The 16,400-nt window shown below is 41.5% G+C and overlaps 1 protein-coding gene across 1 annotated transcript in view; it reads right to left on the bottom strand.

Moving 5' to 3' along the window:
• ATRN (attractin) overlaps nt 1–16,400 on the bottom strand; it is a 149,125-nt gene that overhangs the window by 14,320 nt on the left and 118,405 nt on the right. The window contains exons 26-27 of the mRNA XM_026121801.2: nt 16,198–16,276; nt 4,836–4,943 (exon numbers count right to left, since the gene is read on the bottom strand). Coding sequence (XP_025977586.2) covers nt 4,836–4,943; nt 16,198–16,276 — 187 coding nt within the window. The remainder of the gene's footprint in view (nt 1–4,835; nt 4,944–16,197; nt 16,277–16,400) is intronic.

The raw sequence follows: 16,400 nt of genomic DNA, 5'->3' as shown, positions 1-16,400 counted from the left end.
AAGCAGGTCTATCAGCACATCTGATGGAGTAGTAACAGGTCAATAACAGTCGAAGTAAGAGGAGAGAAGAGCTGCCAAGCAGGACAACCGAAACAGCATAACATAACATAACATAAAAACTACCAGGTCCTTGGTCCTTAGCTGCTCTTCACTGACCTTCTCTCATTGCACAAAAGCACCCAAAGTGGTAGAGTTCAAAGCTACACGTAAAAACGTAGATGAAGTCACATTGTAGAAGCGATGGAGCTGGACGATGCTGCAGTTCGAACGATCCCTCACGACAGCGGTATCCATCCCTACAGCTTCCCAAAATCTACCTCGCTTTGGTACAGGACTTCCAACTACTCACTCTTCTTCTCATTGCTGATGGCTGCAGCTGCATTGCGACCTAACAGAAATTTCACGAGGGCTCCACTCGAATGTGAAACACAAGCAGACGGAGCATACGAGCCTGTGGGATCCCCTGCCCACTCGAAAGCAGCCCACTGCCACGTCTCTGTGGCTTTCTGAACAGATGGGATCTGCAGGCAGTCTTCAGACCACTCGACAGCGCTCCACTCCATAACAAAGCAAATTAATTGCCAAAGACGCTGTTCTTCCACCAATTTTTCTGCTGCTTATAAGGAATCAGCCGGATTGGTGACCCGACGTCTTATTAAGAATTTGCAGTGAAACCGCTGCGCCCTTAGAAGCCTAAAACAGCAGATTTAAATGCACGTCCACGGAAAGGTAGAGAACACACTGAACGAACTTCAGAACGATTTTCCTGACCAAATACGTGTCTCACTTCGTTTAGGCATCTACAAACGTGGATAGCCTGTTGATCACGGATGCAAAGCTAATCATTCCTTAGCACCGGCTTCTCACATCGGATCCCTAAACACTCTACAGATCAGCCCTGCTAGGCAAATCCTGTTTTATGAGAGTAATTTTCAAATCCTCTGAAAGCTTCCAAGACAATTTTGTCTGACTTAAGGATGAATTTTTCTAATGCAACAATTTTATTGTTGATCCTGTAGGTGTTTGCTCAAGCTAAGTACTTCTGCATGGATGTTTATCCCAGGAATCTGTGAGCATTAGTTTCAGCTGTTACCAACTTTAAAATACCCAGAAATCAATGTCAAAACCATACTTTTTCCAACTTCTCAGAAAAGCTTCTTCTAAAAATCACTGCGAAGGGCTACAAGACTCTCTTTATATCAATTAGATGACAAGACCTAAAAAAGCCTGTGGTGAAGTGGCTGAGGTTCAGACACTTGCACGAGTCCCACATGCGCAGGGATGTTAAATATTCTTAGAAAAATTGCAACATGCAGCACACCAGAACTCTCAAAAAGCTGCAGAGAAAAGCCTATGGATTTTGTAATAACTACGCAAATTTAGTGGTGGATTTGTGATCCACCGGGTATTTGTTGAATGGGAAATAAACCAAAGCAGCTAGTTATGTATTGCCTAGATGCAGACTAATAAGAATAGTTTCCCTGCAGGTAAATCACTTTCTATTACTTCTAAGTACCCCAGGAAAAATACTAATTGAAAACATAGTTCTAATACTGTCCAGCTGGAAAACATTAGCTTAGGATGGAACTAGCTTGACAGTGGCTGCCAACTGGCTATGCACAATGGAAAAGGGAATTAATCTCTTGCAGACAAGGCATCCCATTTTCCACTTCTCCTTTGTAACCCTCGAATACAGTTGTTATTAACCAAAGGCTCTGATTCACATAGGGAAAGAAAAACATCAATGCATTTATGATAACACAAGTCTGTGTTTCTTGTTTGAAAATGAGAGCTTTCAAATTATTGACACAACGAATGGTAGAGCTACCAGCTTACAGTCCAACAGCTTATCGACATTTCTCTTCACTCTCTCCTTGGCTAACGATTAAGGAACAGATAAACAGATAAAGCAGAATAGATGCAAAACAAAAAGGAAAATGCAGATCCACATCTCTGAATCAGTCCAGCCCATCTTCCTGCATCTGCCTCCTGCTAAGGGTTTTTATCCCATTCAAGTGGAAAAGGAGAAAAAAAACCAGAAGTGGACCCCATAAGCATTCGGACTACTTTTTCCTTTCTAGTAACATTCATTTCCATGCAGCATCCAACACTTTATTCTACAGCCTGGATCATCTCAGAAGTGTAATTCCCCAAGCTCCTCACAAGCCACAGGCATCCTTCACCTGCTCTCTTCTCCAGGCTAATTCAACTTTGCCAAAAGATTCCAGATTTTTTTTTTACCTACTTCCTTCCCCTATCCAAATTCTGCTAGATACAATTAAGAAAAAAAAAATCTGAAATTTTAGCTACTCTCCTTGTCATAGAAAAGCATCCTTGTTCTGTATCCATGTCTACCAGCAGATACCTTACCTGCTGGCACAACACCCCACCTGAATGCTCCCTAATCGGCTTCAGGTCACTGTAAACACTTCTTGCTCTTTGTCTGAATTAGACTGCTTCATTTCTGCCTAAAGTGGATTAAGAAATGTTTGTATGAACTGCCTTGCTGACATATCAGCTGAGAGAGTAATTAGCAGTTGGTAGCAATTTCTGGATCTGAGAAAAGGACATCTGTCCACCGTCTCGCTCATTATGCTTAAAAACGGCTTCTCCATCAGTCCGAGTAACTCCAGGAGGTCAGACAAGTGAGATATGGACGACGACGGCAGGCGCAGGGAAGCAAAGAAATTGAGCTGCGAGTGAGAGAAAGATGAAATCCTGCCTGTACTGCTATCTGTGGAAATACTTCAAAAGTGAGAGTTCAACATTCCTCTAATCAAAGAAGAAACCGAGAAGAAAACAAGCAGCAGAGAGGTAGAGAGGAGAAAGCAAACAACAAAGCCCGAATGAAAAAAAGGCGACGCATTGCAAGCCGAACAAGAAGAAAAATAACACTCCAGTCAGGGACTAGACATCCAAAGTTGGTATCTTCTCTATAGTTTTGCAGACCAAATTCTCAGAGAGATCAGAAAGTTTGGGATAGCTTTGTTTTGGCCTAATCCTACAGGAGAGGTGCTTCTGGTTGGCTTATGTCTAGAAAATTAATTATGTAATGAAAAGGGGGGAAGGGGAAATGCCTGCAGGACAGCTGGTTTCATACAGCTTTCAACTTACTGACACTTAGTTTTTCCATTTAAGTGGCAAGTACAGAGACAAAGTTTTCCTCTCCCTCCATCCCTCCTTCCCACCACATTAATGTCAATTTAGGTCAGACTGCAGCCTGCAAACTCAGGTCAGCCTGCAAAAAGTTATAGAAGAATTTTAATAATTCATACCAGCCGGGACTTTTTAAACTATGTTTTGAGTTCTACGAGGACTTTCTTCTCATACTGTTTGCAGCCTTATTCCTTCAGCATTACTGTTTTTTTTTTTTAAAGAGCAGTCCCACAGAGAGTCAGCAACCTGACAATTTTTTCCTTAGACTACCAAGACAAACATCTGTAATTAAGTATGTGGTCCCTATATGAAATAGGTCAACAGGTGAAAGTAAGCAACATCATTATAAATACACTGATAGTACCCTGATGAAATTAAGCCCATCCATCACACTACTCCACCAGTATTTATATCCTCGTAGTATATTGCTGCTGTATATCCCTTAAAATACTTCAGTGTTCACAGAGTTGTTGAATTGACAGCTTTAAAGGCTCGAGTCAACAAATAATCCACCAAACAGACATCCTGCAGCCCACAGAAACATCAGTCCCGAATGGCAGCCTCACAAATATGCCTCCACCCTGATGGCAATGTCCACACGCATTGCGTGGCCTCCTTGATGGGGCAACGAAGCCCATTCCAATTTGCTGAGCGATAGCCCAATTTTACAAGCACATATTTCAAAGGAGGTCTCGGTGAACCATTAGCGGCTTATGATTTCCAATATCTATCATCCCCCTAACAAAATACAGAAATTATAAAAACCTCAGGAAAACGAAGTGCTCCGGATTTAAATGGAAATCAAGGGGGATTGCAGCCACCCAGAACCTCCTAGGCGAGAGGGCCCAGGGGCACCATCAGCTCATTTGTCCAGTCACTCCATTAACCCAAATTAATGGATGCCTTTGCAAATTTTGCTTTTTTTTCCTCTACGACCGGGGTTCACATCTGCAAAAAGGGACAGAATATCCTGACTTCAGAGAGAGAGGTAACGATGATAAATTTGGGAAGCACTCAGATACAGGGCAATCATAGGAATCATTCGTCTTGGGACGAAAGGGTCTCAGGTTCTTAACTTTTTCTTTCAGTATACAAGTCTACTAGTGAAAGCATCACACTAAAAACATCTTTTGACTCTCTATTCTCCTTTTAAATATGGTTTTCCCAAACCTACTACATGCTGCGTCCAAGAACATACCAGGTTGGTGTAAGACAACGATTTCTCCACGCTATTTGTGCATCACAAGATGCATCGGAACATATTCATACTGAGAAATATGTTGAGACTGTCACAGGGCACAGACACAACTATATTCCTCTTTGCTCTGCGAGATCGCAGAAAAATGTTTCTATTTGCAGCCCCTATAGCTATTTCTAGCCAAATGTTCTGCTGTGTAAAACTGCATTCTTCTCTATTACAAGGCATAAAAACTAACAAGGCAAGCGAAAAAATGTCATACTCTACAAACAATATTACTTTTATCTAAACCCCGAAGTTGTAAAGGCATACCTGAAGGGATAAAATTAAGTGAAAACAAGATCTGATGGGTTTCCGAGACCTACAGTTTCTTATAGGCATGTAATGAATAGCAGAGTTTGCATTGTTGCATTAAGCATGGTTTAAAACGAGCATCAGCAAGTAATTGCGGCAAGGACCATCCTAAAGCACCAGCTCTCACCTTTATGCTTCCTCCAATGAGATCAGGCGGCTCCTCATCTGTTTCTAAGGCAACGTTGATGGAGGCAAAGGGGCGACTTGCCATCTGTTGCATCTCGCGCAGCAGTTGCTAATTTAATAAACAGAAAAATATTGTCACCAGGTTGCTCCAGCACAAAGAGTAGGAAATGCATATCGAAGGGGTTTTACCCAATACAAAGGGATAGCCATGAATATGGAAAAAATAACCTCCTGCTGTTTTAATAGGCTCAAGGGCGCAAAGAGATAATTGTAGACAACCCCATCACGACAGCGTAACAAGTTATTGTGAGTTGAGCTAAGCAGTACAGTCTTAGCCCAACTCATCTGTCAAGTAAACCACATCTGCTGAAGTTTCCATGAAGCTGTAACTCCTCAAGCTGGCAAAACCTAGTTGCTGGTCATCATCTCTCTGTGGCATACGACAACTTCATAGGATTTGCGAGAACACCTTTAAAATTAAACCATCAATATCTGGCAGTTAACCACCTTAAGAAAGTGTCTGATATTTTTATAACACTACTAGCAAAATGTTGTCAGGTGGCTACTGAATAATCATCTTTTTTACTGTTTGCTTCCTTTCTGAACGCAGCAAATGCAGCGAGCTACGCACATGTCCTTGCTGTGATATGTTTTATTAAAATAGAAAACATTTTCCTGGGTAAATCTTTGGGAGCCCTCATGACACAGGACATCTTTTACTGTGCTCTTAATGCGTTTAAGCATGATGATGCAGCTCCCTTTTTAACACGAGAAATGACACTTCCTATCCGGCCAGGCTGGAAAGAGCATTTCAATTTTAGCTGCGGACACGCTCCTCTTTGGTTTCAGTGGCTAATCCCTAACACCAGCAGCAAGCTGCACAACCGGTAATTGGCTGCAGAAGCCATAACCCTAATTCCCAGAAGCAACGGGTGTGATGCGACTCCCTGCCCCTGTTTAATACGGGAAGAGACATATCCCCTTGCATATTGAGTAAAAAAACAGCATTCTCTCCTTCCCTCAAGTACAGCGTATTGACTAAACCCTTCAGTTCACACGCTGTGGAGCACATAGCATTACCCACTTCCCATTACTACTTAACTGCAACACTACTAGCTATACTCTGTTTTATTAAGCTGGATGGAAACACTTTCAAATGTCCTACATACTTACCCCCCCTCCCCTTTTAAGACTGGGTAATTTGATAATTCCAAGCCCTATCTGACTATTTATAGCAGTAAAAAGGTGCTAAACACCACAAAATGCACCGTGCCTCCAGCAGTCTAGGGAAGATGGACAGCACACAAGAAGGAAGAAGCTGCTATCCAGAGTGCAACTCGTTTGGGCAAAACTAAGTATATCATCATTTTCTGGAACTCATAAATCTTCTGTGTTCTTCTCTCTGCCAAGTCACCTTTTGCTCTTTTTTTGTTCAGAAAACTGAGATACCGTCTCTCTAACCCTGGAGTTCAGGCAAGGTGGCAGGGATGCACGATAGCATCGATATAACTACGCCTGGACGGCTCTATAGCTTCTAGGATTCTCAGTCCAATAAAACAAAATTTCACTAGCTTCAGCAAATGACAAAGTTTTGCTTAATCTCTGAAGGACTGAAAAAAAAGTATTTTGGAGCAGATTGCAGATACTGTCACAGAGCAAAAAAAAACCCCCAAAGCCAATAAATTCACACAAACGGAGATGTAGCAAGCATTTGCAAGCAAACTTGCGTGGACCTCACACTTGGGCAAAAGAACCCAAGGAGTTTTAGCATATTTAAAGCACCCCGGCAGATTGCAAACTAAAGCAAGCGTGAAACAGATTGCCGGGTTGTTGTTCCCGCAATTGTCCCCTTCAGCTATCATAAAGCGCTTTGTTTAATGGCTATAAAATCAAAGAACAAGCTGTCCTGATGAAGATGTCCAGAAGACTTACAAACCAGAAACTATCAGCTCTTTGAAGCAAGTTTAGTTTACTACGGAAAATGTGCAATTCGGCAACATGACACCTATTGAAGTCAACAGTAGCTTCAAGAAATAAAATCCCGAGCAGTGCCGTGAAAGCAGAGCTGCCTCTGAGTGCTGCAACACCAGTGACGGGAAAAGCAACGCTGACGGAGATGTTACCACCTTCATTTTCTGATTTGCAAAGACAGCAGCCAGCCCAGGTAAAACCAAAGGTCTCTCTCACCCAGCAGCCCATGACCCAGGCAGCAAAGGCCTAAGGAAGAATATCCTTTTCCTTAGGCTGGTTGCTGCTGCAGCAAAAGTCATGTTACAAAGCAAATTCACTAAAAAAAAAATCAGAATAAATTTGAGAAATAATTGCTCCTTAACCAGAAAGTTGCTCTTTGCCCCAGGGCAAACACTGTGCATGTCTAACCTGTGCATATCTATATCCTTCACTGTTTGTTTAGCCTGTCAAACTTCTAATCGACAGACATTTATCATGCTGTAAAGGAGAAGTTGTGGCATTTCCCTTGCCAGGATGTGGAGCATGTCACTCGAAATCAGCCGCAGCTACCGTTAAGATATCCCCAAACTTGGCCCATGCTTTTCTCTAATGATTTGCTGAGATTTTAAAAACAAATCTGAATACTCTTTCAAGCAAAGCTTTGGTTTCTAGATCACATGCTTAATAGGACAACCTGGAATACTGTTAACCACTTCTGTCTGAAAAGGATCTTAAAGGCATAATGTTTGACAGCCTTAAAATAAAACACACCAAGAAGTGCGTACTGAAACGCACCACAGGCATTTAGCACCAAATTAACTATAATCTCGAATGAGAACTTGCACAACTTTCATTTGCATGGATTTTTTTCTTCTGCTGCCACTATCAGGAGAAAAACTTTCATGAATTACAAGTCAAAGCAATCACAGTAGGAGAAGTGTTGAAACAAAGCCCGAAGGTTTTGCTGCAACCAGACGCTAATGGTACCTGACAATAAATAATGTAGACAGTACGTGGTGGAGAGGAAGGGAGAAAAAAAAAAAAGGCAAAGAGAAAGGAAGACAACTGAGGTTGCTCATCTCATAGCGCACAGGGACTGCAGGTGTAGACCCAGGAGTAAACACTGCAGAAAAGCAATGTTTCATACCCGTGACTCTTTAAATTCATATGCATGGAGTAACGGGTTATCCAGAATGAACACTGCACTACTGATGTGAGAAAAACAACCACGGGAGTTTAGGGAAACCGTTTCCTTTTCTTGCAATAGTGCAGGCTCTCATGCAAAAGAAAAACAGCCATTCAGGTTACCGGGTTAATTGATTAATATAAGCTACGCCGTGTTTTCTGACACGAAGAGCTTGACCATTTTATTTGCGGTAATAAACCAGTCAGTGGTTTCTGTGCAACCACCCTGCTACCATCAATCTAAACCATTGCCCCCTACGGAGCCTGTTTTACGAGCACAGGCCTCCGGCACCGTTCGGGATTGGGATCCGGTGTCTCTGGGCATGGAAGGATGCTGGCTTCCCTAGAGGAAAGCCACTCGCTTTGGATTTCACTTACAGCTTTGGAAAGTTAACCAAAACGACTCTCTGGAACTTGTAACGAAGGTGAGTTTTTACAGGAGTATTTCATTTCAATTTTTCAAGAAAAATGGAAACGCAAGGAGGGGAAAAAATGAGTGTGCTAATGAAAAAAGGGCATTTATAAGCTTCCAGTTTAACGCAGAGTATAAGAGAAGCAAACAGGATCCCACAAGGCAGGAAGCAAGCTATTCCCAATGGACAGGACATATTAATGCCACGGCACGTAACACCAACAAGATACCACCAGGAATGTCTTGTCCGTTGGCCCAGGTCAAGGAAGGTGGAATTTTAAGAAGTGAGAGAGGCAAAAGAGAGACAAGAGTCTCATTAATAGCTTTTATCAGAAAATCTGTAGATTGAATCCTTCAAAGTATTGCTCAAATTCAGCCCCTTCGAGATCTATAGCTTCTTGTTTTTAGAAGTACAGCTATTCTGTGCATCCAGAAGAGATAACAATTTTGAGAGCTTTTAGAGGAACTTTGGCTGCAGAGATTTCCGCAGCGCACGCTACCTGTTATTTCATTTTGATCAAGCAAGTCTGATTAATGATCGTCCTCTGAGGATTTCCAATTGCAGCCTTTGAGGTTCCCGTGCATTTGGCACGGCGCTGCAAAGCTAAAGCTACAGCCGGCTTCCTACTGAACTGACTTTCTACGGCTGTATTTCTGCATCACCGTGAAACGCCAAGCTCCACTCTCTTATCAGTAAGCAATATTAGCAGGAGTGTTTTCAGTGCCATCCACGGCCAATGTTAAAAGCTAGGAAACTCTGAAATAAGCCGTGTGTTTTGAACCACTACCCTGCCTGCATGGCAAAGATAAACTGGTCCAATGGGCCAAAACCCAAAGACCTCCCAAACGACTGCAAATCTAAACAGAAAAAGAGAAGAACAGCTCCAGTGTCTCGGAGAGAGGCAAAAAGTAAAGATAAGGAGACAAACTGATTTGTATTCTATTATTTAACATATTTAGGGAAAAAAAAGATTTGAGGACAGAATAGACTAGCTGGTATTTTCTGCACCAAGCAGAATGGCGCAGCTCTCCCACGCAGAGTGCTGGAGATGCTGCTCCCCAACACGGATTCAGCGACCTGGCGGCCTCCCTCCCCAACCAAGGCTAAACTGAGGGTGACACCAAAGCAGAACAAAGTCATCTCCTTCTTCCAGACCAATTTTCTTAACGCTGTCACTTCTGCAAAGTGCTCGAGTGACTCAGTCCTCTTACACATCCCCTCAAAGGCTCAGCGCACTACATCAAACACGCAATCTAATCAAATGCCAAAAGGTCTCCCTGCCCACGCCGAGGATACGTCAACAAAGGATAATAAAATTCTCGCGGCAAGGTTTATTAACTCCGACTTCGCAACTCGCTAGCTGGAGTCGCGGTGATTTTGCTGCGGTCAAGGGGACGGACAGCACGCCCGTCCTTCCAAAACCATGGGTTGACATCCCGTGGTTGCAGTGGTACATGGGCATTTCGATGCCGGGCTGCATTGCTATGGAGCCAGCATGGACTGCTGGTCAGGCAGCAGCTGGGCATTAATATGAAATAAAGTATAACCCAATGCAAAAACCTTTGCTTTACATTATAGTTACTTGGTTACCTTGGAGGAAGGAGGAGAAATCAATGGAGTTACCTACAGATTAAAAAAGGGGTACCAAAAAACACACAAACATTTAAGATATGATTACTCCACGAGGATGAGCCATCCTGTTTCAGAAATAAGTGAATTAAAGCATTTAGCTACAATTACATTAACTCTCATGTAAGTCAACAAACAAACAATTTTCTCTGACACTTCCATCATCACTGAAAATTAAGTTTTTAAGCCCCTTGAGCAGTGCACATATTAATGTTAGCTAATTAGTTTGTAACCGACTTCGCAGGCTACGCTGAGAAAGAGAGGAGGAGGGAATTAATGTTCAAATGCTTCTCAACAGGCATTTCCACACTTCAAGACTATAACAAACCAGAAAGCAAAGCTGCTGGGAACTTGCCTCATGCTGAAATTACAGAACATATTTAATCCAGGGCTGATTAAGATAAGTAAGTTATTTATCATAATCATGCCCAGTAGGAGAGCACAGAAAACTGACCTTTAATAAGAATACTAAGGTATTGTTCGTTAAAAAAAAAAAAAGATAAAAGTACAGTCCATGTCCAAAGTCCATGCAGACTAGAAAATATATCAATACCAGATAATTACACAATAGCGAAGCATACCTTTGATTGACTAGAGCTCTTTTAGCATAATTACACAACACTCTTTCTCACTGATTTTTCCAAATAGCCAAATTAGACACCTGTACCACTGATTCCTATTGTCACAGAGAAAGACCCAGGAGTGTGAAATGGCAACAGCTCTAATGTACACAGTTCAGGCTGACCTCTCCTAGTGCCAGTCCATCACACCATTGTCCAAAATATTGGACTCTGGTTCTCTGTGGGATATAATAAAAATAGCTCCAGCTTCTTTCTTAATTCTCTACTTAGCTCTGCCCTTCCAACTTGGGTGGCAACATCCCAAAAGACCACGTAAGAAGTGCTCAGCTGGGTGCCGAAGCTGCGTCTGAGATTGCCACCCTGATTTATGGTACAGACATACCCCAGCCAGAAACGGTCAGCTGGAACGGGCCATCTGCAAGTTCAACCAGAAGCAAGCTCAATTAGGCACAGAACTGACAGGAGCATATTCAAGCAAAAATGGACCATCAATTTCCCCGAAGCTGGAATCTCTTGTCAGCTTTAATCTCTTCGGCTGTTTTTTTCTCTTTGGGGCATCTCTCATTTCTGCTGTGATTTCCTCGAGTTGGTGACCAAAGCCAAATAGATCACTGCAGAGAGCACTCGGAGTCTGTACTTTGGAAAAAGCCTACAGGTCACTGCAAGTTGGTCCCATTCATGGATTTTAAATCCAGGGACAGTGGAAAAAGCTACAATTATTTGATCTGACCTCCTGTACAGTACAAGCCACAGCATCTCATCACGTGATTTCTACAAACATGTTCCTTGGATCGACACAGCAAAGACCCTTCCAAACACATTCAAATTCTCATTTGAGATCCATCTTTCTAAAATAAATTGTTGTCATTGTTAAAGTAGCCATTAAAAACAGAAAAAAAAAATTTCTTTAATTCTTTTACCCTCAGTCCCAGACACTGGGTGTTATGCCTTTGGCAGATTATTTACAAGACCTCTATACTGTCAAGAATCTTTTCTGACTCTTTTTCTGCAGACAGTTGTTCACATGATTAACTCTCAATGTGTCTTCCCTTGGATAAATTGAGTAATATATGATGCTTTAGTCTGTCCCTTATCTCCAAGATTGCAAATCAATCTTGCAGTGTTTTTCTGAACCATCTGCGACATCCAGAACATTGCCGAGACCAGGGTGGTCACAGTATTCCTATGGCCATCCTGGTATATTATACATAACACTAACACTACGCTCTTATATTACTTCACTTACATATCCAGGAACTGAGAATTAACATATAGCTCTGAGCCTGAAATGATGGTGGCTTTAGAGATCTATCTTCTGGGAAGCATATGCTGGGAAGTAAACCTGCCCTCAATGTTTTATATCACATACAAGCTTATATTTGACACCACGGTGACAAAATTGAGTGTATTGACCACCTAATCTAGACCTCTGTAGGAGCCATCGGCTTGTGATGACTCTCACTCCTCCAATCAGTGTTTTATCTACAAACTGCACCAATGGTAAGTTAGTATTTTTCTCTTCAACTGACAGATGCTGAATGCTGTTGCAAAACAGTCCAGAAACACCCAAACTACTGCCCGCTGGGAGCTTGAGGAATACAGCAGAGAATTTCTGCGCCAGCTTATCTAGTTTCTCATATTCTCCCCGAGCCGCTGTGTCTGCCCACTATCACACACGGGCTAATGAACGGGACAGATTTGTAGTCTGACCTTTCGTGTTCTAGCACAGGGCCAATATCAGATCCTTTCAAAACACCGCTGGAAATCTCCACGCTGCGATGCAGATCCTGATTTACAGTTACAGTTTTAAGACATTCCAATTCTGAATCCTTTTATTTAACAAAGGATACCCTAAATCAGAGCCTTAAAGACAAGACACGAGATGAATGAAATACTAACAGGTGAGGGCTGGAAGGGGAAGGAAAGAGAAGCAGGGCAATAAATAACATGCAGTAAAAATTCCTTTGGAAATTCTTTGCCCTAACAATGAATACAGAAAGTCCCTTGCCTGAATGGTATTCGGTGTTCATGGACAGATGGGGACTGGCAAAGCTAAATCGCAACGAGATGTTAAAGCAAAGGAAGCCAGTGGAGACAAAAGTGCCGCTATATTTTGAGTACACTTGTGCAGGAAAGAGATGTTTAGTAATGAGGTCAAGTAGGAAGTGGATAATCCCTGCAGTAAATAAATGCACAAAACCCATGCTGAGCAAGTTTTGGCAGAGCGGACAGAGTAGAGAAGTTTAGTCTTGGAGAGTCTGGGCAAGAACAGAGGCAAGATACAGACAATTTTATGGATGTTAAATGCTGGACTCAGCTCTAGACACCTAAATTTAGGTACTTCTGTATGTGCTTTGTGTTGATGTTCCCAACACAGCAAAGGGGGCACAGACAGTGGCTCAGCTCACCCTCAAGTAGACACTTTTACCTGGGGTCAGCCAAATCGCTATCCACACTCCACTTGCTGGAAATACAAACAGGAGCTATTTATTGGCAGAGGTGGAAGAGCAAGAAGCCAGCTGAGGGTGAATAGACTCAAATTTGGATGCTAAGATAGAATAAGAGGACAAAAAATTCAAAACAGCAGATGGGTATATTAAATTTATAATGCCAGTCTCGTATTTTGTGTATTATTCTCTATTACCACCTTGATACATCATAACATGTCATTTTCCAGAGACAAGATGGAAAGATTTCCTATTCCTATTTCCTAATGTCACTCACTTCATCCTAAGCCTCCTATAAAAGCTGCCTTTTTATCTCCATTTTCCTCTTTAAGATGTCTACAGATATTTAAACATGGTGCTCACTGGAGAGAGAATAAACACACAATTTACTATCCCATCTCCTCCCTGCCCAATATGATAGAAATTGCTCCCATTTTTACTTCAGGTCGAGTTTTGTACTCTGCAAGGCCTGCACTTTTGCTCAGAGCTCATTTTCCTGGAAATATGCACTTGCACACCCAAAAGACACCGTTTGGCCATAAGGCTGAGGACCATCAGCACTGACAGGTGCAGGCAGCTGGCCAAAGAAAAAGAAAATGTAAGGAAGATCTTTTAATCTTCACGTGTCTTACAAAATCCAGAGGCAGATTCTCAATTTGCAGACCACTGCTTTCTCACTAAGGAGTAATACAAGTTAATTTAGTTTCAACCAAATGATGCCCGTTCCACTAACCCGGCAGGCTAAGCACAGCTGTACCACTTCTCCCAGCATGTTTTCCAAGCCATATTGCCTGAATAATTCTGATTATTACACCTTCCACCCAAGGCTCTTGTAAGGGTAACGGAGAAAAACAAAAACCTGTCACTTCCAAAATAAGGAAGAAAGGAAAAAATCTAAGAGTCGCATGCTTCAAAACCATCCTTAAAACAGCAGAGGGTGAACCATGCGGACACTTGAAAACCTGCAGTGTAGGAAATTGCTATTAATCATTATTTTAGCTACTAACGCTTAAAGGGAGCCCTGACAGGATTTATTGAGAGTCTGCATAAAAAACTTTGGAAGCTATAAAAACATCTTAAATACTACCAAAGAGTCAAAGACTTTTTTGGTAGTCTTTTGTCTCTGGAGACTGTCTCTGTTAATACAAAATATCTAATAAATCGTATGGCAAAGATTTAAAATGGTTTCCTCATATTTTACAACTATTTCTAAGGAAAGAAGAATGGAATACCGCAGACCTACAAGCTACAAGATAGATTTATGGTGTTCTACACTGAAATAAAGTTCTAGTAAATTTTGATATAATAAGACAGCCTATATAATGAAGAATAAAATTACTCATTTCATTAATGTATTCCCTGTGCATTTTCCAAATATGAACTGCACATAATACACCGTACATACAGTTTACAGATAATCTCCTAGAAATGAGTGTTCGACTTTCAGATGAGCACTTTGGTACTACTTAAAGAGTAAGATTTAGAAAAAAATGCAACTTCATTGAGAGGGCTTTGCTTGATGCAATGAAGGCATAAGACAAATAATGGTGAAAGACAGCAATCTTCCAGGAAAAGAACATTATGATGAACTGTCTGTCAACTGGCTACACCTGTAAATGGAGTTTAAAAAGATTAAAACATGCTTACACCAACTGACCCCTTAACTCTAATTCATTTCTTAAAAGATGCATCAGACTCAAAGTAACTTCATTCACAGATACATTTTTCATTTAAGCCACTGCTAAAATATTTTAACTGAGCTCCAGAGCATGATATTTATTTCTCCATCTATATTCTTTATGCATTCCTAGACAACATTTTATCCCGGGAGCCAACAGGGAAGTATGCTGACTCTAGCTTACTTTCTTGCCAAGAAAGGGAGAAGGAAAAAAACCCAGCCATCCTAGTCCAAATCTATCTACCTTCAGAGAATATGGAAAACCTCAGAGACTTAGAAGACTTGGGGCTATCTACTGGGAATGGGCATAGTTCACCCTACAAGCCCTTAGCAGATGATACCTGGTCTCAGATGATGGGTACAGACACCTGCATTTAGGAAGGACACGTGGACTCACTTGACTAAAGCCTGGCTACTCTCATTTTATGCACAAGAAAAGAGATTGCACAAGACAACTGCTGTAAAATAATTACATTGGTGGCCCAGCCTAACCTCTGCTACCTTGTGTGTTATCCAAGGCTCTGCCTTCCTCAGCTGTAGTGCCTACCGCAGCGCAAAAGACCCAAGCACGCGCGGTGGTCTACCTTGCTGCACACACAACGTGCTTCTCTCCAAATACAGCTCTACCATACATTTATGCATATGTGCTTAAAAATTAGAAATAAGGACCTCCAAGAGCTCAGCAGGCCACAGGGCTGGCACATTAGCCAGGTGTCATTATATTAAAGGTGACATGAAGCTAGAGTGCTTTAATTAAGAAACAGCCAAAAGAGTAGTGAAAAAAATCACCAAATATATCAAGGATAAACAAGGAATACACCATAGTTTGGGGGGGTCTATGGCAGACCTTTTTTATATGCTACAAACTATCAAACAAAAAAAAAAAAGGCTGGAAGCTGGTATGGTCCATGGCTAGGTGAAAAGGAGAAAGTTTTGCCACTACGGTTGCCTTTTTGAGAAATACTATAGTTTTCCGTATTGTGGGTGGCTTTACCCACCTTTTTCTTACGCTACCATGCTCCTGAAAAGGGAGGAAAAAAAAAATCCCTCAAACAACTAATATAAGCTTTTCATTTAAATTAGGGATAGTTTCTTTTCAAAAGATTAAAGCAGTAGCTAATGCAGTTCAGAGCTGCAGCACAGAAATTTCATCTTTCCAAACAGATCAAAGGAATAGCCTGATCTACAGTGGTTCATATTTAAATGGTTTGGAACCTGAGTCCTGGCAACACAGGACATTTGCCCCTATTTTTTTGTGCTTCATGGAAACTGCAGCATCAGGATACTAAAGCAGCATCATTTGTCACCAAAACGGTAATCAAAAGTACATTATTATAAATCTCTAAGCAGAAGCATTTATAGACTAGTGGAGCTTATCCTTAACTGAAGGTTAATACTATGCACATGTGAATAAATACATAAAAGAGAATAACTATAAAACAGTCATTTAAGAGATAGCATTCAATTTTGTCATTTCAACCTCTCTTCGTCGTGATGCCCAGCAACTTTGTTTAATCTTCCAAACCACGGCTGCCACAAGGAGCAAAGACAGGAAACAACTGTAAAGGAGAAGAGAAAAGAAAAAAAAAGAAAAATCTCTTATTGTCCTTGTTCATAACATATCAGCAGCTGAAAACTCTAGCAAATGAAAAACTAGACTAAAAGTTCACATAATACTTAGAG

The sequence above is a fragment of the Dromaius novaehollandiae genome, chromosome 4, assembly GCF_036370855.1.
Source record: "Dromaius novaehollandiae isolate bDroNov1 chromosome 4, bDroNov1.hap1, whole genome shotgun sequence".
NCBI lineage: Eukaryota > Metazoa > Chordata > Aves > Casuariiformes > Dromaiidae > Dromaius > Dromaius novaehollandiae.
The sequence above is the reverse complement of the archived record's forward strand: the minus strand, read 5'-3'. Positions and strand labels throughout refer to the sequence as shown.